This window comes from Dipodomys spectabilis, unplaced genomic scaffold (assembly GCF_019054845.1).
Source record: "Dipodomys spectabilis isolate Male_0828 unplaced genomic scaffold, ASM1905484v1 ptg000024l, whole genome shotgun sequence".
Lineage (NCBI taxonomy): Eukaryota > Metazoa > Chordata > Mammalia > Rodentia > Heteromyidae > Dipodomys > Dipodomys spectabilis.
Window position 1 is genome coordinate 15,555,368 of NW_024870701.1, and position 26,194 is coordinate 15,581,561.

The 26,194-nt window shown below is 40.2% G+C and overlaps 1 protein-coding gene across 4 annotated transcripts; it reads right to left on the bottom strand.

Annotated features, from left to right (window-relative positions):
• Positions 1-1,250: 1,250 nt before the first annotated feature.
• Positions 1,251-26,055, bottom strand: Slc39a6 (solute carrier family 39 member 6). Of its 4 annotated transcripts, none has more exons than XM_042675242.1 (11): positions 25,972-26,055; positions 24,757-24,941; positions 22,789-23,598; positions 21,292-21,475; positions 20,360-20,529; positions 18,753-18,971; positions 12,248-12,353; positions 8,639-9,016; positions 7,212-7,292; positions 4,209-4,399; positions 1,251-2,366 (listed from the first exon to the last, which is right to left on the bottom strand). In XM_042675242.1, the coding sequence occupies exons 3-11, from the start codon at positions 23,587-23,589 to the stop codon at positions 2,214-2,216; spliced, it is 2,283 nt and encodes a 760-aa protein (XP_042531176.1). In that variant the 5' UTR covers positions 23,590-23,598; positions 24,757-24,941; positions 25,972-26,055; the 3' UTR covers positions 1,251-2,213. The 4 variants fall into 4 exon arrangements, with proteins under 4 accessions (XP_042531176.1, XP_042531175.1, XP_042531178.1 ...); XM_042675241.1 differs by lacking the exon at positions 25,972-26,055 and adding an exon at positions 25,484-25,684; XM_042675244.1 differs by lacking the exon at positions 24,757-24,941 and having other exon boundaries at positions 25,972-25,991.
• Positions 26,056-26,194: the final 139 nt, after the last annotated feature.

A 26,194-nucleotide genomic window follows, 5' to 3' on the forward strand; every position in this document is an offset into this window, starting at 1 on the left:
AAATCACCTACATACTCACCAACAAGAGCGAAAACTGGTTATTATTGATTTGTGTGCATTCAGAATCTCTGAATGGAGAAGGTAGTCTCTGATGCTCCCCAAACTCCTAGAGGAACACTACTTTCAGCTATTGCAAGAACATATTTACCCTACAGTGATCCAACAGTGGCACTACAATTGGGCCTATGGGTTTCTGAAGCACCGTAAACATTCAGCCAAAGGAAATGCTTATATCTCATCACTGAAGGCTCCCCTAATCAAGTAGTTGTTTCAGTGCTAGGGACTGAACTCAGGGCCTCACACTTGCTAGCAAGCACTCTACTAATCAAGTAATAATCATGTTTCTATCCCTTTGGTGTTCCAAATCTCTCTGGTAGGAGACTTGCTTCTGATTCTTACCAGACTTATCCACTTGCTTCTGATTCTCTTTAGAATGTAGACTAATAGTACTTCTAATACATCTCCATCTTTAGGTGCCTTTGTTTTTCCCCTCTGGTGTTGGGAGGGCTTGTGCTTGGGGATTCAAGTTCCTTTGGCTAGCTTGCTCATAGCTTGCTCTACCTTTTGTCTGCAGCCTGGCTTTTGGTGGCTAAAAAGCCACAAAAACTAGGACCTAGTGTCAAGCAATAAGGTGCTGTTTAAAAAAAGAGAGAGTGAAGTTGGGAACAAAGTGTGGACCAATTTTCTTTGGAATTCCTTATAGTAACTTGAATAGGCCATCAAATAGTATATAATTGAACTAGTAGACTATAAGTTTGGTTATAATGTTAAAATACAGACATCTCAACTTTATAGAAATAGCATGCAGAAAGTGATGGAGTTATTTTTACCAAGTACATAGTTTCAGTTTTCCAAGATGAAAAATTTCTGGAAAATTTCTGTTGTACAACAATATGAATAGACTCAAAACTATTATACATTTAAAAATGGTTAAGGTGGTAAAAAAGAAAGAAAATGCATCTGACACTGAGATAACATGAAGAATTTATTTTGTAGGAAACCTCTACACAATGCCACAGATAGACAGCTCTAGTATGTCTATAGTACCATATACAAAAGGACCACTGTTCACAATGACAACACTAAATCACTGAAAGATAATACAGTATTTTCAGAATGGTGGTTGTTCCCCCCCTGGCCCCCAGTACTAGGGTTTGAACTCAGGGCTTCATGTTTACATGACTTGTTTGGCTTGGAGCTCTACCACTTGAGCCACACCTCAAGCACTACCTTTTGCTGGTTATTTTTGGAGTCTCATGGACTTTTCTTTCTGGGCTTGCTTTGAATCATGATCCTCCAAATCTTGGTTTTCTGAGTAACTAGGATCAAATGTGAACCAGGCTGACTTACAGTGACTGGCTGTTTTAAGGTACTTACATGGGTCAAAATTTTAACACTCTGACAGGTGGTAAGCCAGATAACCAGAGCACCTAATCATATAACTTTTGGTGATTCATATCTTGGTGATAACCAAGTCTTTTGGTGACATATAAACTTACTATGTTCATCTGGCATATATCCAACACAAATAATTCCAATTTCTTGGTTAAGTGACATATTGCTTGACTTCATTAAATATAGTTAGACTTGTTTACTATACAAACAAATGTACAACTAATCTAGTGTATAAAAAGTGCTGTACTTTTACAGAAATATTAATTCCCTGACAAAGGTATTTATACATGAATTTGGACTAATTATACCTATTTTTACTTATACCTAAAATTTACTCTCTACATTATGATCAAGCAATTTTGTGATTTTTATAAGAGCTACTGCTCTCAAATTCTTTTGTTTCCTCTTCACTTCTTAAAATCAGTACATGCTTTAATATTTTTTTTGGGGGGACTTGTGCCTGTTCTTTTGCCTGAAAACAAATATGGGACTTGTGTTAAATTAGTTCCATAAAAAGTATTAAAGAAAGTTTCTCTAAAATGCACAGAATGTGTCATTCCAAATCTCTTGTTTATATAATAACCTGGTAATACTGGGGAATATCTTATAATTTTGAAATAGAATAACTTAAATATTAACACATACCATTGTTATCAACATAACTGACCTTAGAAGCGTACAGATGGGAATAATCAATACAAAAAGCACAAAATCCACTAACTTTAAATGCTGTCTGTCAAAGCCTACAACTCGTTTCCTTATGACCTATTCAAACTATAGACAGCAATATTTAAGCTACTCTAACATTTACACTCTAACTAGAAATTTATACGAAACACAATTTTATGTTCAAATATGGAAATAAGTAACATAATTCCAAAACCCAAAAGTATCCCAGCATTCTGTAAAAAGAAATAACCCCAACGGCTACATCCATGGTCACTAGCATCATTGTGCAGCATCTCAGGTACCTTAAAGAAAAAAAATACAGTTACATTTAAGTTTCCAGCATTACACACAGAGTTTTAGAAGAATTTGAAAGACAGCACATCAGCTTTATTTGTAGCTATACTGTAGATCAATTCCTTAGAACTGATATATACACAACAGACTCTAATCATGTTGTACGGTATTTCTTAGTTACAATAACCTATTAGACCAGTGTGCTCTATTATAAAATGGAAATTTATACTGATTTCCCTGCGTTAGTTACTGCCTGTATATCTGAACCAAATATAACATGTGACCCTTACCTAGTTCTGAGATAGGGTATTTTAAAATTATTTTATGTAGTTCATACTCAAAACATTATTTTAGTAATAAGACTGGCTGGTCCACATGGAATAAAATTCCTTTGTCACTAAGCACTGGTAACTCACGCCTGTAGTCCCAGCTACTCAGGAGCTTGAGATCTGAGGATCATGTTTCAAAGCCTTCTGAGGCAGGAAAGTCCATGAGACTATGAGCTTCAATTAACCACCAGAAAAGCAAAGTGGTGCTGTGGCTCAAAGTAGTAGCACATTACCATTGAGTAGAAAAGCTCAGGAATAGCAGTCCAGGCCCTGTGTTCAAGTTCCACTACTGATAAAACAACAAGAAAAATCCCAAACCTCCTTTTTCAATGAACTTTTTTGTGTGTGCCAGTCCTTGGGCTTGAACTCAGGGCTTAGGTACTGTCCTTGTGCTTTTTTGCTCTACTACGTCAGCCAGAGCTCCACTTCCGGCTTTTTGGTGATTAATTGGTGCTAAGACTCTCACAGACTTTCCTGCCTGGGCTAGCTTCTAACTGTAATCCTCAGATTTCAGCCTCCCAAGTAGCTAGAATTACAGGAATGTGCCACTGGCACCTAACTTAATAAGACTTTTGTGTGTGTGCACTATTTGCTGGGGCTTGAACTCATGGCCTTGCACTCTCAGTTGGCTTTTTCACTCAAGGCTGGTACTCTATTACTTAAACCATACTTCCACTTCTATTTTAAGCACTGTAAGGTGTACACAGCATGCCAACAATATATGGTTTTTGTTAGGCTTTCTACAAATCTATAGATGATTCAGTGCTTCATCAAGATTCTCCTTTAAAAACTGTATGTGACAAAGAGAGGTATTTGAGTATCCTCATATATATTAGGTAGAATGCAAGTATTCATGGGATCAACAATTACAAAAATAAACGCAGAGAGACTTGCATTCTTATATAATCCCTCTTTTTTTTGTTGGTCATGGGGCTTGAACTCTGGGCCTGGGCGCTGTTCCTCAGCTCTTCAGCTCAAGGCAAGCACTCTACCATTTGAGCAACAGTGCCACTTATGATTTTCTAGTGGTTTATTGGCGATAAGAGTTTCACAGACTTTCCTCCTTGGGCTGGCTTTGAACTGTGATCTCAGATCTTAGCCTTCTGATCTGGGAGGATTACAGGCATGAGCCATGGGCACCCAGCCTACCACTTCTCTTGATTTAGAATAATTTCTCATTCTTGCTGCATTTAATCTAAAATCTTCTTTTTTTCTTTTATGTGCTAGTCCTGAAGCTTGAACTCAGGGTGTGGGCACTTTCCTGAGCTTTTCTGCTCAAAGCTAACACTCAAATACTTGAGCTACAGCTCTACTTCTGGCTCTTTGATGCTTAACTGGAGATGTCTCATGGAATCTGCAGCCTGAGCTGGCTTCAAACTGTGATGCTCAGATCTCAGCCTCCTAAGTAACCAGGATTACACGTATGAGCCACTGGAGCTCAGCATCTACAATCTTTTTTTTTTTTAAAAATAATGTTTTTCTTATATTCAGTCAGTTTCAACCAACTTCTTAAAAACTTACCATATCAACCAGAGCGACATACATGAATAAGCCAGCAGTAAGTGCAAATATCCACATAGAAACATTTTCAGCATAATGGCCAATGAAAATTCCTGTTGCCATTCCCAGATATGCCAGCATGGCTGACAAAGCGTTATAAAGCACAGCCTGCTTAACGGTCATGCCTGCCTTCAGCAAAACAGCAAAATCGCCTTTAATGGAAAACAAAAGAAGATAATAAAATACTTGAAAATCATTCTAAAGACACATGATCAAGAAACTTCTCAATTCAAGAAAATTCTGATTGATTTGAGACAAGAAATAAAAAAAAGTTGCTAGTGGAATATCTCAACAGTAAAGTGTCTGCCCTAACAAATGCAAGGGCTTAAGCTCAAACCTCAGCAGCACCAAAAAATAAAGACAACTTTGAGAGAGAGAGAAAAAAGAAATGCTTAGAGGAGAATTTATCAGTATAAATCATCTAAACAGCATTTTAAGCTTAAAAAATCATTTAGCCAATATTCTTGGTCATTGTTTGAAAAATAAATCTATTGCACTGTCTTCAAAGAATCACCCACAAAAGGGGAAGGTGAAGAACATACAGCAATGATCAGCAAATGAAAAGATAATAAATGGGAAGAACTGGATGTAGCCCAAGTGGTAGAACCCCAGGTGTAAGTGAAAAAGCTAAGCAAGAGTGTAAGGCATGCAGGGGCTGGGAAGGTGGCTCAGTGGAAGAGTGCTTGCCCTGCATGCATGAGGCCCTGGGTTCCATTTCTCAGCACCACATAAGCAGAAAAGGCCAGAAGTGGCACTATGGCTCAAATGGTAGAGTGTTAACCTTGAGCTGAAGAGCTGAGGGACAGTGCCCAGGCCCCACAACTGACAAAAAAAAAAAAAAGTATAAGGCATGCATACATGCATGTGCATGCGCGAGTGCGTGCGCACACGCACACACACACACACACAAATAAATTTTTAAAAATACGTATCTGGCTGGGCACTGGTGGTTCATGCCTGTAATCCTAGCTACTTAGGAAGCTGAGATCTGAGGATTGCAGTTCAAATCCAGCCCGGGCAGGAAACTCCATAAGACTCTTATCTCCAATTAATCACCAAAAACCAGAAGTGGCACTGTGGCTCAAGTGGTAGAGCACTTGCATTGAGCTGAAGAGCTCAGGGACAGCACCTAGGCCCAGAGTTTAAGCCCCACGACCAACCAAAAGAAAACATATCTGAATGTGGAAATGGGGCATAAAAGACAGAATGAGAAGCATAAGTGAGAAGTTGAGGCTCATGTAAGCACTGGGTAACAGAAAGGAGGACTTCCAAATAGCTGAATGCATAGTAAGTGTCTGAGAATATGTAGCCATCATTAGGAAACAATGGGAAGAAAAACAAAGACATGGAGTGGGATCTAAAATGAGAAAATTTTGCGGCTGGGAATGTGGCTTAGTGGTAGAGTGCTTGCCTAGCATGCATGAAGCCCTAGGTTCAATTCTTCTGTACCACATAAACAGAAAAATCCAGAAGTGGTACTGTGATTCAAGTGGTAGAGTGCTAGTTTTGAGCAAAAAAAAAAAAAAAAAGTAAAGGACAGTGCCCAGGCCCTAAGTTCAAGCTCCAGGATTGGCAAAATAAATAAATAAATAAATAAACAAACAAATAAATAAAACAAACGAGAAAGTTTCAACTTCTAATAGCAAAGAATATTCAAGATACAATTCTTCAATTCTCTTTTTCTTCTGCTCCAATAAGATTCTCTTTTCTAACTCCCCACTGTTAATTGAAGATGATTTTTTTGTGTGCTGTTGTCTTATTTCCAGTGTGTGAATGAAGACAATTACTAATGTTACCAGTGTGCCTCCACTAATAGATACTTGGTAGGGGAAAAAAAGAGGGACTCAGGTACTTTTTTGGCAAGCCCATATAGTCAAAAATGTATATGTGGGGTGAGACTCTGGCTGGAAACAAACTTGTATCCAGTAAGAAAACAAGGTCATTTTGATATGCTTCATTATATATGGTCCAACACACTATTGGGCTACTGTAATCCGCTGTTAAGAATGCCATACACATATTCTAGTCATTACAAATGAGGGAAACCATGCAATCTACTTCTCTTTGGGCCTGGCTTACCTTGCTTAATATAATTTTTTCCAGGTTTTCCATTTCCTTACAAATGGAGCAATGTCATTCTTTTGGATAGAAGCACAGAACTCCAGTTTGAATACATACCACATGTTCTTTTGATCCATTCATCTACTGAGGGGCATCTAGGTTGGTTCCATATCTTAGCTATGGTAAATAATGCTGCAATGAACATGGTTGTGATGGTGGCTTAATAGTGTGGCCTGGTTTGTGTTCTGTTCAATAAATGCCCATGAGTGGGATTGCTGGATCATAGGGGAGCTCTATGTTTAGTCTTTGAGGACCCTCCTTACTGCTTTCCAAAGTGGCTGAACAAGTTTATACTTTCACCAAGAGTGTAGTAGCCTTCCCTTTGGCCACATTCCTGCCAGCATCTGTTGTTATTAGATTTCTTGATAATGGCCATTCTAACTGGGGTAAGATGGAATCTCAATGCTGTTTTGATTTGCATGCAATTATTTCTATTTTTTTGTTTTAGTTTTCTGTACCATTTGTCTTGTATATAAGTTTTTCTGATCCGTGGAAGGAAAAGGGAATCTCAGAAACAGCAGGACAAAGGAAAGAACTAATCCAACAATGATACTCACTAGACACTACGTTGGAAATGAACTATATAATTGGGGATGGGTGGGTAGGGGAGTAGGGAGGGATAAGTGGGAGAAAATGAGGAAGGGGATAACAGTATTTAAAAAGAAATATACTCACTACTTATTAACTGTAACCCCCATTCATCAACTTTACAATAAAGACTTAAAAAAAGAAAAACTCAGCAAGGTTAGCAGAATATGTGAAGGCCTGGGAGTTAAGAAGCTAAGGCCAGCAACTCTAGGACATTTCATTCACATGGAAAAATCACTTATCTAGTTCTCTTACCTAACTCATGAGGTAACTCATGACAGAACACGGCCACTGAAGTGCTTAGCCCACTTGATAAACCTTCAGTAAAAGCAGCACCTGTGTAAAGGTCAATCAGAAGGGGTTTATTATTAGTTGTGTTTTAAAATCTAGATATACAAAATGAAGTAAACAATTAATTGTATCTTGGTTGTGCATAAATACAACCTTTCCAACCCAAACCTTAACTTCTCCATAGAAATACTCTATTCTATTCAGTCTAAATAGCTCAGAGAAGCATGGGAGGTACAAGAGATAAGTGAAGACTGAAGTATGCCTTAGAATGAGTACATGATCTTCTACAAACCTGAAAAGTAACTATTACTTATTCAAGAATATAAACTGACCATAAAGTTTGGAGAAAAATAATCTTCTGCAATTAAGAGTATGAATGTTTTACTTTTTTCAGGGGAATTCAATATGTAATTAGACTTGATTTCAGTCATTTTTAAACTATTTCTTTTCTTCAATTGTCTTAGAAACAAATAGTACATCTTGTTGCAAAAAACTGAGTGCATTATACAATCATCAACCAAGACTATTCTTTTGGACATTCCTTCTTTGTCTGCTTATGCTGTATAGAAAACAGTGAAGGAGGCAGAAAGTAGACTGCCTGAGACCAATTCCTGGCTAAAAAGAACAGCACTACATCCTTGGGCAAGTGTGTCATCTTTCTAGGTCCCACCTGCTCAACTTGTATGTACTTCCATGGTTCCATCCAGAATGAAATCACATGGTTTTAGGTATTCTATTATCTCTCAATTATGGTGTAATCATTTAATGCAAAAATTCTGTAATTCTCTGGCTAGAGACTGGTAACTAGACTGATCAAAGTATATGAAGAATCCTTTAAGGATAACAGAAAAGATGATGCTAAAGATTTTACCTTAACAAGCACAGTTTCTATTACTAAAAAGGAAATATCAATGTACAGGGAAAAACCTTGCACATATTCTATACTTTAAAGCAGTCTCCCAATATTTTTTTTTTTTTTTTGCCAGTCCTGGGGCATGAACTCAAGGCCTAGGCACTGTCCCTAAGCTTCTCTTGCTCAAGGTTAGCACTATACCACTTGAGCCACAGTGCCACTTCTGGCCTTTTCTGTTTCTGTGGTACTGAAGAATCAAACCCAGGGCTTCATGCTAGGCAAGCACTCCACCACTAATCCACATTCCCAGCCTGAAGAATGACTTTTGATTGTTACAATGAAGGCTAGGCAAAGTCCCTAGCACTTAATATATGGAACATTTACTGAGTACTTTATTGTCTAAGTAGCCAAAAATAACATTTTGAGAATTTTGGAAGTCACTCATACCTTTATCTAAACTAACTTATGCTTTGATAAACTGGATTAGGTATTTAAATGACAATTCTAAATGAACTAGCAAGGAACAAATATATAATACCAATTGCAAGGCCATCACTGAAGTTGTGTAGGCCATCGCCCATTATCACCATCCAGGCTAATGTGGCAATGCCAGCATCTTTTAACTCCTCCCGAGAATAGCGCTGACTGTGACTGTGGGGGTGGTGGTTTTGGTGGTGATGGTGATGGAGAATATGATGGTAATCATGATGGTGGTGAATGAGGTCATCTGACTGGCCCAGTGTATCATGGAAATGTGAATGGCATTTGTTCTTGCACCCTCTGGGTACATATTCATTGTAGACTTCTTGAGGGTGAGCATGAGCTATCATGACCTCTTCTTCTTCCAACATTGCTGGCTGTTGAGAATCAAAGTGGGAGGGCTCTTGTGAGTCTGCTCGTAAATAGCTTTCAGGTCCTAGGAATAAATGTAAGAGATATTGGGACAAAAATCAGAATACTTCTGTCAGTGTGCTTGGACAAATTTTGAATATCCCACTAACATTTAAAATCAACAAATGATTTTAAAGCACAAAAACTCTTGCATCTGGAAAAATAAATCTTAAGAGCTAAAGAGAAATATCAATAGAGTTTAATGAATTTTAAAAAACAAATGATCTCACATACTAACAATCCATTTTGAGCTGGCATGTAGTGCTTATAATCCCAGTACTCTGGAGGGTGAGACAGGGAGATGACTTGAATTCAGGAGTTCAAGAGTAGCTTGGGCAACATAAAGATATTAAGAGTCTATCTTTTTTTTTTTGTTGGGCGTGCAGCCTGAACTCTGGGCCTGGGTGCTGTCCCTCAGCTCTTCAGCTCAAGGCTAGCACTCTACCACTTGAGCCACAGCGCCATCTCTGGCTTTTTCTGCTTATGTGGTACTGAGGAATGGAACCCAGGGCCTCATGCATGCAAGGCAAGCACTCTACCACTGAGCCACCTTCCCTATCTTATAAAAGAGAATATATTTTAAACATTAAACTTCAGAAACTACCCTTACATTCTCCCTTAATTTCTTTTCCCTTTCTGTATGTTGAAAGATGAGTTCTTCTGATCATAAAAGAATCACATTCTTGCTGGGCATTGGTGGCTCACACCTGAAATCATAGCTACTCAAGAGGTTGAGATCTGAGGATAACGGTTTAAAGCCAGCCTAGGCAGGAAAGTCCATGAAACTCATCTCCAATAAACCCCAGAAAACTGGAAGTGGTGCTATGGCTCAAGTGGTAGAGCACTAGCCTTGAGCTGAAGAGCTGAGGGACAGTGCTCAGAACCAGAGTTTAAGCCCTATGACTGATGGAAAAAAAAGAATCACATTCTTATTTTTGAAAAAATGTTACGTTAGGTATTTAAAATATTTATTTTTTTAAAATACTGAGAATTAGAAATGAACAAATAATCCTGTCATCTAATTTCTTCTTTTTTAGAAGGGACAAATTCAAGAGATAGACTATTCTAACTAATTTTTTTTTTGGGTCCGGTCATGGGCCTGGGCACTATCCCTCAGCTCTTCAGCTCAAGGCTAGCGCTCTACCACCTGAGCCACAGCGCCATTTCCGGCTTTTTTTCTTTTTTCTTATGTGGTGCTGAGGAATTGAACACAGGGCCTCAGGCATGCAAGGCAAGCGCTCTACCACTGAGCCACCTTCCCAACCCCTCTAACTAATTTCTTTATCATCATGAAGAATTTATTTTCTATTTGGGCAAAGAAAAATAAACTTTAATGATATTTTTTGTCTTGTACATTGTTATCAATTTTCTTGGTAGCAACTTTGAGTCTCTTGTCCAATTCTTTATTTTTTTATGGAGCTGTGCTTTGAACTCAGATACCCCATAAGCACTTTACCCTCACTTGAGCCATGTACTCAGCCCTTTTTCCTTTAATTATTTTTCGGCTAAGATTATAAGGTGATACTGGAGAACAAGTGTAATCACACAGCTTTTCTAATAGAGCATTAAATTTTAAACAGTCTTCAGAAGTTTATATTTACAATGTTCAAGAGGCATTAAAGTTATAGGAATCCATAATAGAAGATATATAAGAATAGGATGATAGGCACTATTTTAGGGGGTGATGGAGTGTTTTGTATCTTGATTGGGGTGGTAAAAGGATACATTTGTGAATGTATCCTTTGTTTTTCCTTGAATTTTGCCCTTCTAAAAAGGAAGCACTATACTTAACAATGTGACTATATTTAAAAAAAATGGGTAGAAAACAGAAATACAAGTTACTTTCATAGTCAGGCATGATTACTCACAGGAGCTCAAAGTAGCTCTGAGCTATGTATGACTCCAGCTACTTGTGGAGGCTAAGATTGGGTGGATTGTAGTTTGAGATTGGCCTGAGTAAAAAGTTCATGAGACTTCTATCTCAACTAAGGAAAAGCTGGGTGTGGTATTGTATGCTTGTCATCCCAGTAGCAAGTAAGTAAGATTGTGAGTAAGTAGCAAGTGTAAATAAGATTGTGGACCAAGCCAGCTCAGGCAAAAAGTGAGTCCCTATTAGAAAAGTAATTTAAACAAAAAGGGCTGGTGGAGTTGCTCAAGTGGTAGTTGGCCTGGCAATGCAAGACCTTGAGTTTAAACCCCAGTACTTCAAAAATAAAAGAAAGAAAGAAAAGAAAAAAAAAAACAACCCATCTCTTTATGAACTAACTTGAAACTCACATGTCTATATGTAGTAATAATACTTCCCACTTCCCACAGACTCAGGTCTTATTCAAGATTTCCTTGGAAGCCAATCAGAAGTTATGTATCACTCCCCAGGGGCATACATGTCCTAAAGCTAGTTACATAATGCGAGGGATGTGAGCAATGTGTCTCTGGTTTCACTGAATATTGCAGCTTGAAACCAATTCTAGGGATTCTAGTGTTCCAAAGAAGAGTCTTTGGTTGGGGGAAGAGCCCTAATTCTTGAGTATTTTCTTTATGCAACTCAGTTCTGGTTATCTCAGGGTCAAATTTCAATCTTAATGTTGCAAAATGTCCCTAGGCATCCACACTGAGCCCTCCAGCAGTCATTTCTCTGCAGAAACGTCTCATGATTGCAATGACAGAAAGCAAAGGAGGAAGTTTTACATACTGACCTACATTCTTTAGGTACAGCAATCCACTTCTACATGAATTTTATTTCCCAATAACAAACACAATTTCTGTTAGTCTCATACTACCCAAGACATCATAGGGAGAATATTCTCCCCAGAGCCATGTAAATGTACTTACATTCTTCTTACATATATGCAGGATCCACTGTACCTGTACCCCATTCCATAGGCTTCCTCATTTCCAACTCCCCCTCACCTTCATGGCAGGGTCTATAGAGCCCTCTCCACTATACACCATGCTCATTTCCTAGACACAAATCACTTCATGGATCCCAAGTCCTTAGGGAAAATGCAGTTAGAGTAAGCACATTCTCAAAGACCTGAATCTTGTTCCTCACATGGCTCCCCACAAGTAGTGTGGATCCACTAGGTTTGATGTCATAGAGACATCTGGGAGTTTTGATCTAGTTTTCAGTAAGTATGAGACACTTTTAAAAAGCAAGACAAAAGGACATGGCTCAGTCTCTTCCAAATGCTTGATCCTGTTACAAATACTAGACCAACAACTCCTTCCAGCATTCAGAATCTCTCAAGACACTCACGATCATCTGTGTCTACTTTTTCCTCATTTGTTGAAAGTTGAGATTCATATTTAGACAACTGCTTCTTTATCTCCACATCATCATCACTTTCAGGTTTTTTTTGGTTCTAAAACAGAAAGGGAAGTGAAATAGTTGATTTGTTCAAGTGGCCAGGCTTTAAACAAATAAAGACAGAACCAGACAACAGAATTAATGGATTGCTATTGGAAGGCCAGGGTTTATACTTAATTGCACAATACCTATTATGTATAGTAACTGCCAGGGAGGCAAATAATGCTTGAGATACGTAAGAAAATCACATTCATCTTCTTGAAAGCTCCCTATACTATTTACTCCAAGTGTGGTATTATGTAAGGAATGTGTCAGAAATGTACACTCAGGCCACTCAGACAAGATAAATAAGAATGTAAATTTTAATTAGTTCCTTGAATGATTGAACTACACATTAAAATTAGGGCCTCACAAATTCTTAAGCATGTGCTTTATGACTGAGCTATTTCAGCCAGCAGGAACTTGTGCTTGCTGGGCAGGTATTCTTCCACTTAGCCATACCCCCAGTTCTTTAAGCTTTAGTTATTTTTTTCAGGTAGAATCTTGTTGTTGCTTAGGGCAGGCCTGGGCTGTGATCTTTCTATCTGTAGTCTCCCATGTACCATGCCATGGGGTCTTACCTTACTTTTTGCATGGGTGGCCTAAGACACAGTTCTCCCCAATCTCTACCTCCTGGGCAGCTGGGATCATAGGCATGAGCAACTATGACTAATCTTTTTTATTTTTTGTTTTGCCAGTCCTTGGGCTTGAACTCAGGGCCTGAGCACTGTCCCTGAGCTTCTTTGTGCTCAAGGCTAGTATTCTATTACTTGACCCACAGCACTACTTCTGGCTTTTTCTGAGTAGTTTATTGGAGATGAGAATCTCACAGACTTTCCTGCTTAGGCTGGCTTTGAACTGTGATCTTCAGATCTCAACCTCCTGAGTAGCTAGGATTATAGGCGCTGAGCACTGGTGACAAGCCTGTGCCTGATCTTTCGGCCTAATCTTTATATTTCCTTCAACTATATAGTGTCTTCATCAGAGGAAATATTTAAATACTTAAATACTTCTGAAAATAAGTGAATTAAAAAGTTTTTTCTTTTCCTTCCCCTCCCCCCTCACCTCTTCTTTTTTTTTTTGTTGGTCGTGGGGCTTGAACTCTGGGCTGGGTGCTGTCCCTCAGCTCTTCAGCTCAAGGCAAGCGCTCTACCACTTGAGCTACAGCGCCACTTCCGGTTTTCTGGTGGTTTATTGGAGATAGGAGTCTCACAGTCTCTCCTGCCCGGGCTGGCTTTGAACCGCGATCCTCAGATCTCAGCCTCCTGAGTAGCTAGGATTACAGGCGTGAGCCACCAGCGCCCGGCTCACCTCTTATTTCTTCTATCTCCTATTCCCACTTTTCTTTCCCCATCTTTCCTTCTGCTGGGAATCACATCGAAGGCCTTGTGCAGGCTTAATGCCCCACTATGGAGCTACAACCCTATAACCTCAGCCCTAATATTCTTCTTTTTTTTTTGCCAGTCCTGGGGCTTGAACTCAGGTCCTGGACACTGTCCCTTAGCTTCTTTTGCTCAAGGCTAGCACTCTACTACCTAAGCCACAGTGCCACTTCTGGCTTTTTCTATGTACATGGTACTAAGGATCAAACCTAGGGCTTTATGCATACTAGGCAAGCATTCTACCGCTAAGCCACATTCCTAGCCCCCTAATATTCTTTCTAATGGACAAGTAGTAACTGCATATGTTTTCAGAGTGAATTTAGAGTGCCTTCAGTAGTATCTATTACTGCTTTATTTTCCATTGGGCAATGACTCCAGAACTTATGCCCTAAACAATTCTTTTTGCATTACAGATCTCTAATATCCTCCATGCTAGTAGTATAATGTAAAACAAGAGAAATTCAGTCTCATAAGCCCCTATTATCCACAGAAGGGATTATATAATGATTATGTAACTGTTTGCATGTAATCTTCAATGTAGTTCACAAAAGAAAAAAATCAGTGTGCTATTAAGAGTGTATATTAACGAGGCCCAATATTTTAGTACAGGATCTAGGGAAACTGTGTGACAGCTATATCAAGACTTAAAGGTAAATAGCAGTTTGATGGGGAAGGGTAAAGGAAAGACTATGCTATGAGTAAAGTGAGAGAGGACCTAAAGTAGGAAGAGGCTTGAGCAAGAAGGGCCTCAAGCAGCAAGGAGTCTGAAGCAAGAAAGGCCTCCAGCAGTAAGGGCTCTGAAGCAAGAAGGGCGCTGAACAGCAAGGCGTCTGAAGAAAGGCCTGGGGCAGTAAGTGCTCTGAAGCAAGAAGGGGCCTGAGCAAGAATGGACCTGCGCTTCAAGCAGCAAGACACTCAAAACAAGGGCTCTGAAGCAGGCAGGGCCCAGCACTGAGACAGAACTAAAACAAATTTAAGGTGGCCTCATAGAACCCTCTATAAAAGATGGTTCAAAATGAGGCTGGGGTAGTTAAGGAGTCTAGATAATGCAGACCATGTTAGAAGTAGTGTAATATGTCCACAAAGCAACTGGAGGTCACTGAAGGATGTTAAGTAGGCAGACTCATAGGACTTCATCTTTTTGCTTAAACAAATAGTGGAAATGAAATAGGAAAGGAGGAAAAAAAAATAAAGTGGACAGGTTAGTTAGAAGGCAACTGCTAAGTGAGGTGGGAAATAACCAAGCCTAGTCTAGAATGACAGGAAGAAAGAAAAGTGGAGGGAAATTGAGAACATTGGCTTAAGAAAATGTGGCTAGAAATGGGGAAGAGGGAATGCCACAAATACCTCTATGATTCCTAGCTCACTAGCACTGGTAAAAAGTTCAACTATCGTAAGGGTCTAACTTCATGTCTATTATTGTTATATAACTATAATCAGAATGCAGAGATTTCACACTGAAGAATAGAGCTGTGGACTAATGAGCTACTGGAAATCTCCCAGAGTGTAGTTTAAATTTTTTAAGGAAAAAATGTTAAGTCAAAAGCTTTGTGATGGGCCCAAAGCACTCTGAACACTCTGAACACTCAAAACACTCTGAAAACAAAATAACTCCACCTTCCCTTTTTTGTGTGTGCTGATACTAGGGTTGAAGAGTCTGGGCACTCTCCTTGGCTTAGTTTTTCTGCTCAAGGCTAGAGCTGTACCACTTGAGCCACAGCTTAACTTTCTGCTTTTTGGTGGTCAACTGAAGATAATGAGCCTCACAAACTCCCAGCCTGGGCTGGCTTCAAATTGTGATCCTCAGATCTCAGACTCCTGGGAAACTAGGATTACAGGCATGAGCTACTAATGCCTGGCTTTTTTTTTTTTTTAAGAGAACCAAATGAGTTAGAAAATTACTAAGGAAATAAGACTAATGTTTGGATGCCCTTCATAAAAAGCAAACAACATTTTCTACAAAAGGAATAGAACATGAAGGTGGCTTTGGGAGGGATGGGGGAGACTGCTGAAAAGGGTGATATTTATCAAGATGCACTGTATTTACAAACTGACATGCTGAATAGTAATGCCTTAAAGATAGTTAAAAAATCCAAAAGAAGGGCTGGGAAGGTGGCTCAGTGGTAGAGCGCTTGCCTTGCATGCATGAGGCCCTGGGATCGATTCCTTAGCACCACATAAGCAAAAAGAAAAAAGCCGGAAGTGGCACTGTGGCACAAATGGTAGAGTGCTAGCCTTGAGCTGAAGAGCTGAGGGATAGAGCCCAGGCCCAGAGTTTAGGCCCCACGACTGGACCCAAAAAATTTTTTAAAAAAATCCAAAAGAAAAGAGGGAAGACTGTCTAAAAAGTATTCTTACTCAGCTGCCTCATTTTCTTAAACATTCACTAAGTATCAATAATCTCTTATGTATGAGACATTCCTTGTGGAATTAGAGATAGAGCAGTAAATATGACCCAGGGTTCTGACTCTTAAGAACTTACATTCTAGTAGCTACTATTTTAGAGCACAGATGATTTAACTTCTCTGAGTTACACCTCCATTATGTTATGCAAAATATAAATGATACGTAGGAATATATGGAACATACAGTATTGCCTTTTTGTTTTATTTTGTTACAGTGCTGGGGATTAATGGCTCATGCCTGGAATCCTAGTTAGTATGGAGGCTGAGACCTGAGGATCACAGTTCGACGCCTGGTTCTTGGGCAGGAAAGTCCATGAGACTCTCACCTCCAATCAGCCACCAAAAGTAAAAACTACTAGAAGTTGAGCTGTGGCTCAAGTGGTAAGACCCCAACCTTAAGTGAAACACATATACTGGCATAACATGAATTTCACAGCTAATTAATAACTACGGTTAGATAATACTGCTCTATATTATTATGAAGATGGTAATTTTTTTGACACAGTCTTATCGTATAGGTCAGGCTGGAGTCTTACTATGTATGCCCAAGTTGGCCTCAAACTCTTGATCCTTCTTCATTTACCTCTTTAGTGCAGGGATGTACTATCATACCCAGCTTGCAACAGAGACTTTAGTGAATATAACATACACAAAGGCAAATACTCGTAAGACAGATGCTGTCCTACTCACACACACACTTGCTTCCCACAGTGCATCCCTGCTAAGAATCAACTGTGTTTAGTTTTCAAACCTCTTCATGCCAGTTATACTTGTTATTATAATTGCACAGTTTAATTACATGTTGCTCAAACTCTAAAATGAGGATGAGAATAGCTAGTTCTTTTTTGTGCTCAAGGGAAGTGCTCTAGCATTTGAGCCACAGCTCTACTTCTAGATTTTTAGTGATTAACTGAAGATAAGGGTTTCATGGACTTTCCTGTCCAGGCTGGCTTCAAACTACAAGCCTCAGATCTGACCTCTTGAGTAGCCAGTATTACAAGCATGAGCCACCAGTATTCAACTAAGAACAGTCACTTAACTAGCAAAGTCGAGTGGCAAATTAATACTAACTAAAAAAAAAAAATCAAATTGGGTAAAACTGTATAAAAATTTGAAAACTAATGTCTAGGTTTTTTTAGTCAGAATAATTCTACAAATCTGTAATGTTTAGTTCTATTTTAGAGAAACCAAGATTGCAAACTGTAGGTGAAGTATAGTTTGGCTATAAAAATTATAAAAAATAGGGCTGGGAAGGTGGCTCAGGGGTAGAGCGCTTGCCTTGCATGCATGAGGCCCTGGGTTCGATTCCTCAGCATCACATAAGCAAAAAGAAAAAAGCCAGAAGTGGCGCTGTGGCTCAAGTCGTAGAGCGCTAGCCTTGAGCTGAAGGGCTGAGGGACAGCACCCAGGCCCAGAGTTCAGGCCCCAAGACCGGACCCCCCAAAAAAAATAAAAAAATAAAAAAGATATAAAATTCAAATTAAAAAAGAAATTCTGAGCCAGGCGCGAGTGGCTCATGCCTATAATCCTAGCTGCTCAGAAGGCTGAGATTTGAGGATTGTGATTAGAAGCCAGCCTGGGTAGAAAAGTCTCCATGAGACTCTTCTCTCCCATTCAAAAATAGGAATTGGAGCTGTGGCCTGAGTAAAGCACTAGCCTTGAGCACAAAGAGGCTCAGCGACAGCATCCTGAGTTCAAGCCTCATGATCAAAAAAAAAAAAAATCTGACCACCCTCCTATAAAATTCTCTAGATGTATATTCATCATTTTAAGAGTCTCTTCCAACAATCTTTCCACTAATTTACTGTATCACATCAGATGAGAAGGGACAGATATCTTGTAAGACTCAAAAGTATTTTTATTTTTTTCCCAAAATAAAAAGCCTACTACCTGTCTTCATACTACTGTATGGTCTAATTTGCAAATGTTAATCACATTATTTAATCATAAGTACAAATAAATATTGGTATCTTCAATGCTCTATTTATGCTTTGTGTTTTGTCACAAGGTTTATATAGACATTCATCCTTGACTTTTAGTCTTCCATGAGTTTCAAGAAATAGGGAAGATAATTCCAGGGTTATCAAGATATAGAACTGTTCTACATAAATGTTTCTGGGATCAAAAAGTACCTTGAAAGTACAAAACCCTTTCCAACCAAAGATCATATATCCTATAAGCATGGTAGTGCCTGCCTATAATGCTTTGGGACATAGAGGCAGGACAACTGTGAGTTCAGAGCTAGCTTAGGCAAAGTCAACGAGACCCTATCTCAAAACACACTATTACGAAAAAATGAGGACCAGGAATGGTGGTGGTCCACGCCTGGAATACCAGCTACCTAAGAGACAAGGGGACAATTGCTGTCTGAGGCTGGCCCTCACAAAAACTTAAGACACTATCAAAAAATCAGTAATTAAACAACAAACAAAACAAAAAACCTGGGGTGATGATGGATCAGTGGTAGAGTACTTCTTAGTAAGAACAAGCCCCTAAATTTAAATTCCTGCATCACAAAATAAATAAAAGAAAAATTCATCCTGGACAAGCTATCCTAAAAACTCACGTAAGAGTGCTACACTGAAGAAATGTTTGATGCACGTAAGTACTCAATATTCTTTTTCTTACCTTTTTCTTCTTATCCTTAAACTGCTTGATCAGGGTGAGTACATGTTCAACAAGAAACATGAAATACAAGCCTCCTAGAGCTGTCAGACCTTTCCACGTGGAATCAAAATAGGTGCTTTCTTCTATGTTTTGAGAAGAGAGATGACTGAAAAGTGGACCTCTTTTCATTTCCATTGATGGTTCTTCATGGCTATGACTGTGGTGGTGACTTGCGTGAGACTAAAAAAATGGTATGTAATTGATAAATTCATTAGTTTCACATGTCAGAAGAATTGGCCAACACAGTAGGGTCCATTTTGAAATTATTCAGAATTAGGCAATTAACAAGATACTTCAAAATTGAAGAGGCATTAAATTTAAAATATGAGGGGCAGTTAGCTCAGTGTGTGCTATATGCTGTAGCACGTAGCCGAATTTAAGTTTATTTTGTGTAAAGACAGATGCACTGCCTGCTAAGCTTCATAATAAATAGGTAGAGAGTATTCTCAAAGTATGACTAGTTACCATAGCCACAGTTAACAGGGAGCTACTACATAAACCTGCACATAGTGGCTACAGTTACTGTTCCCAAATGAAAGGTTCAGATCAGTGCCATCAGACCACTGCCATCAGATCAGCAGCCTATAGGAATCCTAGTCTGTGTATAGTGACAGGCCTGGCAGGTCCCTGAGATTCAGATGTATGGACTGATATGGTGCCTGTAGCTGAGTGCAGTAGTAACTATTGCTACTTCATGTGAGGAAAATGGGAGTGGAACACACACTCTTTAAGTTCTTTGGGATACACTCTTATGTATTTGTGTTACTTCACATAGTAGGTGTTCACGAATATCTGTCATCTAGTTTTCAGGGAGAACTGTCACTGAAAAACTTTCATTTCTGAACAGAACTTGTGTTTAAAAATTATCTCCTTTTCCCATTTACCTAAAGATCTGGAAGGGAAATTAAAAAATAGAGTCAAAATTCCTACCAGGGAGTCAACCCAAATATTTAATGGAAAAAAGCATTTTACCCAATTTATGTTACTTAAGAATTCACTCAGTTCATAAAGTATAAATCTCAAAATATATACATAAATTAAAACTTTGAAGGAACTTCTAAATTTCTTTTTCTTTTTCTCGGTTGTGGAGCCTGAACCCTAGGCCTAGGTGCTGTCCCTCAGCTCTTCAGCTCAAGGATAGCATTCTACCACTTTGAGCCACAGTCCCACTTCCAGGTTTTTCTACTTATGTGGTGCTGAGGAATTGAGCCCAGGGCCTCATGCATGCAAGGCAAGCACTCTACCACTGAGCCACCTTCCCAGCCCAACTTCTAAATTTCTTGAGTACATAAAGGATCATCAATTTTATTTCTTTGACAATTATTCAAATGTAAGCAAATAATACCACTGTAGTAGTCTGTCACAGTACTGTCTGAGCAGAAGCTATCATCTTTTATTAAGTGTTCAAAAAGTTAAATTAGTCTGTATTTGGTAGCTTCCCTTCAAAAGAAATGAATCTAAACATCTAACCTTTGGTCATAGTGATACAAAGAATTCTTGTACAAACTAATTTACATATGTTTTCAATACTGAAAAAGAAGACTAGTAGGACAAATTATCATACTTACATGTGGAAGAAGGTGTAACAAAGCATCACCACTCAAAGTCCCAACGGCCAATGCCACAAGAAAACTCAGGAGAAATTTGAAAAACACTCGGTTCATAAGAGGCACCAATATAACCCCTAGCAGTGACAGGAAACTGATGATGGAAATGGCTATAAAGCCACCAACCCAGGCTGTTAAAAACAAAGCAACGGAAAATCATACAACTGACAACTTTGAAGGAGACTTTCACAGAGTAGCATAAAGTGACATGCAAGAGGAAAGAAGCTAAAAGGAAACAAACTCAATGCAAATAAGGCTATGCAATAGCACACTAACCACCAATCCTGGTACTAACTCAAATGAGTAACTTGACAGGTTAATTAAGACCCTGTCTCTCCACCTCCCCCAAAAAACAAACAAGAGAGAGAGAGAAAAAAAATGGGGCTTAGAGGATATAGTTCAGTTGGTAGAGCACTTGACTAGAAAGTGTGAGACTTTGGGATCAATCTCTATTACAAGGAAATTAAGAGGAAGAAGCTAGGAACTCAGTAATTTCCCCACCAAGAAAAGAATTAGATTCCTAAGAAGCAGAGTAAAACGCTGATTCCTGAATAGTCTGACATGAAATAAAAAGCCACAGACATGTCAACAATGTTCTATTTTGGTTCATCTTTTTTTGAGACAGAGTCTCACTATATATCCGTGGCTCAGCTTGAACTTATGATCTTCCTACTTCAGCTTCCCCAGTGTTGGGATTACAGGTGTGAAACACCACACCAGGTTTTACTTTACTTTTGAAAGGATAATAAAACACTTGCTTTCTTCATATTCATGAAAGAACAAGCAAAATAATATTTCTAAAAGTATGAAGAAATAATGGATAAATGCAAACACAAGATGAAACACAACATAATCTACTAGAAATCACTCATATATAAAAAAGGTAATTCTACCTATCTGTAATGAATAGGTCTTTGGAGGAATTTCAGCCTTCTTTTCACTTGTTGTATGAATCAAACAAGATCTAGCATCAATTTGATTGATGATGGCGGGGCAGAGGTAGTTGAATTCTGTTGCATTCAATGGAATCTGGATGCCCATGCCGTGTGACATAAGCAGCTTTGATGCATTGAAACACTGGAAGAAACAAAGGAATGAAAATAATCAAAAGGCATTCCCATGAGAGAAATAAAAAATGTAGTTGGATGATAATTTGTTCCTTACTTGTTTAAGTTAATGCAAGTTAAAATCAACTTCTGTTTTCAGTACTTTGGAAGGTGCCTCTAGCTACAATGTCACAATGGTGGTAGGCCACCAAACTGCCTACTTGGGAGAAGCAATTACATCACTAGTCACTTAGAAAACCTCAAGTGGAAGAAGCTTGGGGATAAATGGGGATTCATATGCCTGTTAACTCATTGTATAAACCTGTTAAGGAAATGAGCTTTAATTTCGAAATGGGGTTCATTAGATATTGAGAAATCTCTTTGAGTTCTAACTCTGTAGTACTTGGTCTGAACATGCCCATGACATGTTGTTCTTCTAGAAATGACCCTACATGAGAAAACTGAGCTCAGTTCTGCCTACATATATAGCAAAATAACACCCTACAATGAGAAGATACTAAATTATGCAGATTTTTTTTTTTTTGCAGAGGGCAACACTGATTAATACAAACAAGCCTGTCCCAGCAGGCAGATGTTTTCAACAATTTAATTGGATGAGAAGCTTAGTTTGAAGAAAATCTACTCCATGCTATTTAACCATCTCACTCTTCCAAGGGAAGAAAACAAAACAGGAACAAAACAAAACAAAACAAAACCCTGGCTGTAAAGATGATTTCACTTTCCCACAATTCTTGGCCAGATTTACTTGAACAAACTTTACTAAAAGTGTTGCTATTGCTATGACCATTGGTGAGATCATTCTAAACTTTGGTACAATAATATACTGGTTTGAATGAAGTACTTAGATTTGCTTATTAAAATATGCCAGCTGCTTTTGTCCTGTCGTCTCTCAGGCAAGATGGATTATGTGTAGTCTAGAAGCCTGTTCCAGAAAAGCTACATGAACTCAGAACCTCCTTGCACAGAGTTCTCATATGTCCAATGCATAGTAGCTGCTCCATTTTCAGTTATTCCACAAGTCACAGTGATTCTTCCTTCAAGGAGGCAGCACTACTCTGCTTGGTCTTCACCAGCTCATTTAATCTATTTTTCCTAAAATATCTGCTTTGCCAATCCTCTACCTTCTATGTATTATGGAATTAGAAATAAAACAGATTTCTCCATATCTAATGAACGCCATTATCTGTAATATTCATCTTTAAAGATTTTCTCCAAACATAACCCTGATATCTTCTTACAAATTCTTTACTTTTCTTACAACTAGACAGAGTGACAATGACAAGACAATTAAGTTTATTAAAATAATGCACCCATTTATCTTACCTCTTGGGTATTGTCATTTATGTTTCTGGAATACAAAAAGCTCTTTCTGGGTTCACTTGAAGACTCATTTGTTTTCCTACTAGCAATCCGGCCTATTCGTCTCTTCTCTATGATGCTGGGTGGGGTGGAACTGTTTGCATCTTTGTGAAATTTTCCAGGTTTTGGAGTCTCTACTGTCTCTATAAAGTGTGTTCCTTCAGAGACAGTGTTGTACACAGCTGAGGTCACTTCACTAGCACTGACAACTTCCTTGACATTCTTTCTACCACCAGTGTGTTCTGGATGGTGAGATCCTTTCCCTTGTCTGTTTCTAGGATCTTTCCCTGAACTGTCAGAGTCATGGTCTGGGCAAAGGGCTTTCCGATTATTTTTGCCAGAAGCAGCATGATTCCGATGAGAGTGATGCTCATGGTCAGAGTGATCATGATCAGAGTGATGGTCATGCTCAGAATGTTCATGGTCAGAGTGATGTTCATGATCTGAATGATGCTCATGGTCAGAGTGATGATCATGGTCATGGTGTATATGGACCTTTTTAATCTTATCTATGCCTATATTCTGAAGCAACTTTCTGAACCCTTCAACTGATAAGGAATCATTCTCTCCGTAGCGATAGAAGAGCTGTTGTAGATGGTGTCGCCGTGTGGTAATTGCCAATTCAACATTAATGCCAGATTCCCAATTTGAATTAGTTTTCTCAGTGGTCTGAGAGAAAGCGGCTACTGATTCTAGTTCATGAAGGGGATTTGTGACCGAAAGAGCAAAGGTCAGAATAAAGATTACAGATAAATTCCTCGCCATTGCACCTTCCTGGAAGAAGAAAAAAAAAATCATGACTTCACTTCTAAAAACTTCAATTAAGAAACCTCATAAAAACTGATTTCTAATCAAAATCAATGTTTATAGAGCAGCATTTGGTGTGACCAGTGTGGCTGTAGATGTTATGGAGAACAGGAATACTAGGGTCTCTAGTTCATTGCTAAAGCACAGGAAGCATTAGAGCATTAAGAGACTGATTAGCAGTGTAAAAGTACCAGTAATTCAGAGATAAGGGAGATGCATGCGTTCCCAACTGTACTGGTATTTTTTTTTTTTTGTCGGTCGTGGGGCCTGAATTCTGGGCCTGGACACTGTCCCTCAGCAATCCAGCTTAAGGCTAGTGCTCTACCATTTGAACCACAGCCAGATTTTTCTGCTTATGTGGTGCTGAAGAACTGAACTCAGGGCCTCGCGCATTTGCAAGGCAAACACTCTACTACTGAGCCACCTTCCCAGCCCACATACTGGCAAATTTTTGAGAACAATGATTCAAAAACAAATTAAACCTAATACATCTACGATCACATCATATCATAAAGGATCTTTGAACACCAAAAATAAAACAAAAAAGTAAACTAGAAAAATTAACCACACAAATTTTTTATAGAGGGATACAATTTTCTTATATACAAATCCACTTGTCTCTATTCTAATCTTTTTTTTTTTGTGAGTTAATATTCAAATTGCACAAATGAGACTCCCCTCACATTCAATAATGAACCAGAATTGTTTTCATATAAGTACACAGATTTCCCTTTTTTGAGTGATTGTGTAAGTTTTTTAAGAACAGTAAATTAAACTTCTTGTACAATGCACTATACTGCTCTCAAATTGTTACAAGCCAATGGAAACTATCAAACTATTCATTCACACAGTAGGTTTGGAGAGCAAGGCCTATGCCCTCAAAGAGGAGTTGGGAATCAGAGTGAGGCTTGAAACAACAGAGCTCAGCTAAGCAGGGAATATTCAGAGAAACCAACAGAGGGATAGCTCAGCACCCAGCCGATGTCCAACACTTAAGCCAGATAGTGGTCAATCCTATGTCTTCAGTAGAAGACTCATATAGGTCTGCTTCGGACTAAATGAGAATAGGGACAATTAAACTCTCCTACTTTCAAGATTGTTCTTCCTTAAGCCAGGCGCTCTCACCTTCACAATCTTGTGTGCCAAGTCTGTAATACCTATGTTTCAGGCTGAAGAAAATATGGAAGTGCTCATTAAATCCGGATGTTGCCGTGGAGCTGATTTAACATCTTGGGAACGGTGCTGAAGGGAGGCACATATATAACTAGACTCCTTAAAGAACATCTGGGGCCTCAAGTTTCGAGAATTCACTGAACAAGCAAAAGAGAACCATTAAGAAAGTCTTCTCCGGGGAGGGGAGGGGAGGAGCAGGGTGGGTGGGGGACAGGCTGAGGAGACAGCTCCCAGCCGTCCTCGGGGGAGGATGCTGAGCGCTGGGGCTGACCGGTCCCGCCGGCCTCGTCAAGTCACCGTAAGTTGCAAAAAAGGAGAAAGAAAGCGAAGGGAAACGGGCCTTGGAGGAGGGGCGCGTGGGACGAAAACCCAGCAGACGACGAGATTTCTTTGAAACACTTTTATCTTTTAACACGTCAGTAACGACGAGTACGAGATTAAAAAGTACCGATCATCCTCCCCTCTTCCCCCCGAGAGCCCTCTCTGGGCTCCTCCTCCCCCCTCCGCCAGCCAGCCCATCTTCTCACTCCAAGCGGGGGGAGATCAGCACGCCAGAACGAGTGGGCACCCCCGGGGGGCTCCTCCCAGCATCCCTCCTCTGCCTGGCCCCCGTCGGGGCTGACGCCAGGCCTGCCGGGCTCCCTTCCCGCCTCCCCGATCCCGGACTCGCTGGACTCACCCCCTCCTCGGCCCGGCCCCACGCTCGGGTTCGGATCCTCCGAGGTGGTCTGCAGGGCGTCTTTTCCGCGCTCACCGGGCGCGGAGGAGCGGCGGTCTCCTCGGCTCGACCGCGCCTCGGTCCGCGGTGACCCCCGCGCAGCCACCGGAACGCCCCGCCTCGCGCGCCTCAGCCTCCCCAGATCCGGACAATCGGTAATTACCGCCGCGCGCCGGGACCGCCGCCCCCAGCGGCCGGCACCGCGGCGCAGGCGCAGGCCGGCTCGGGCGCCGGGTCTGCACTGACCGATCCGCTTTTCCGCGTGCTCGCAGACGCCCGGGGCTCGCGGAGGCCGGAGAGGAGGGGGCGCGGCCCCAGGGGCCTGGTAGTGATTGTAGCAGGGTCTCTCCCCTAGGCCTGACAATAGCAGGCCAGGATCTCCCAGGCCAGCACGAGCTGACTTGCTAAACCCGGCCGCGAGGGGACACCGAGGCGCCCCAGTCACGCACCTTAAGTAGCGCCGGGAGAGCCTTGCCACGCCCAGCCAGCGCGCTCAGGAGCGGCCTGAGGGAGGAGAGTGAGAAGCCGCCGGCAGACTCAAGGGCCTCGCGGCAGGCGGGGCGGGGCGGGGCCTATTCCAGGGGCGGGGTCACCCTCGCCACGCCCCCCCGTGCCGGTTTGGAAATGAGGTCCGACAGACGCCTGAGGGAGAGGCGGCCCGGGAGTAGTTCC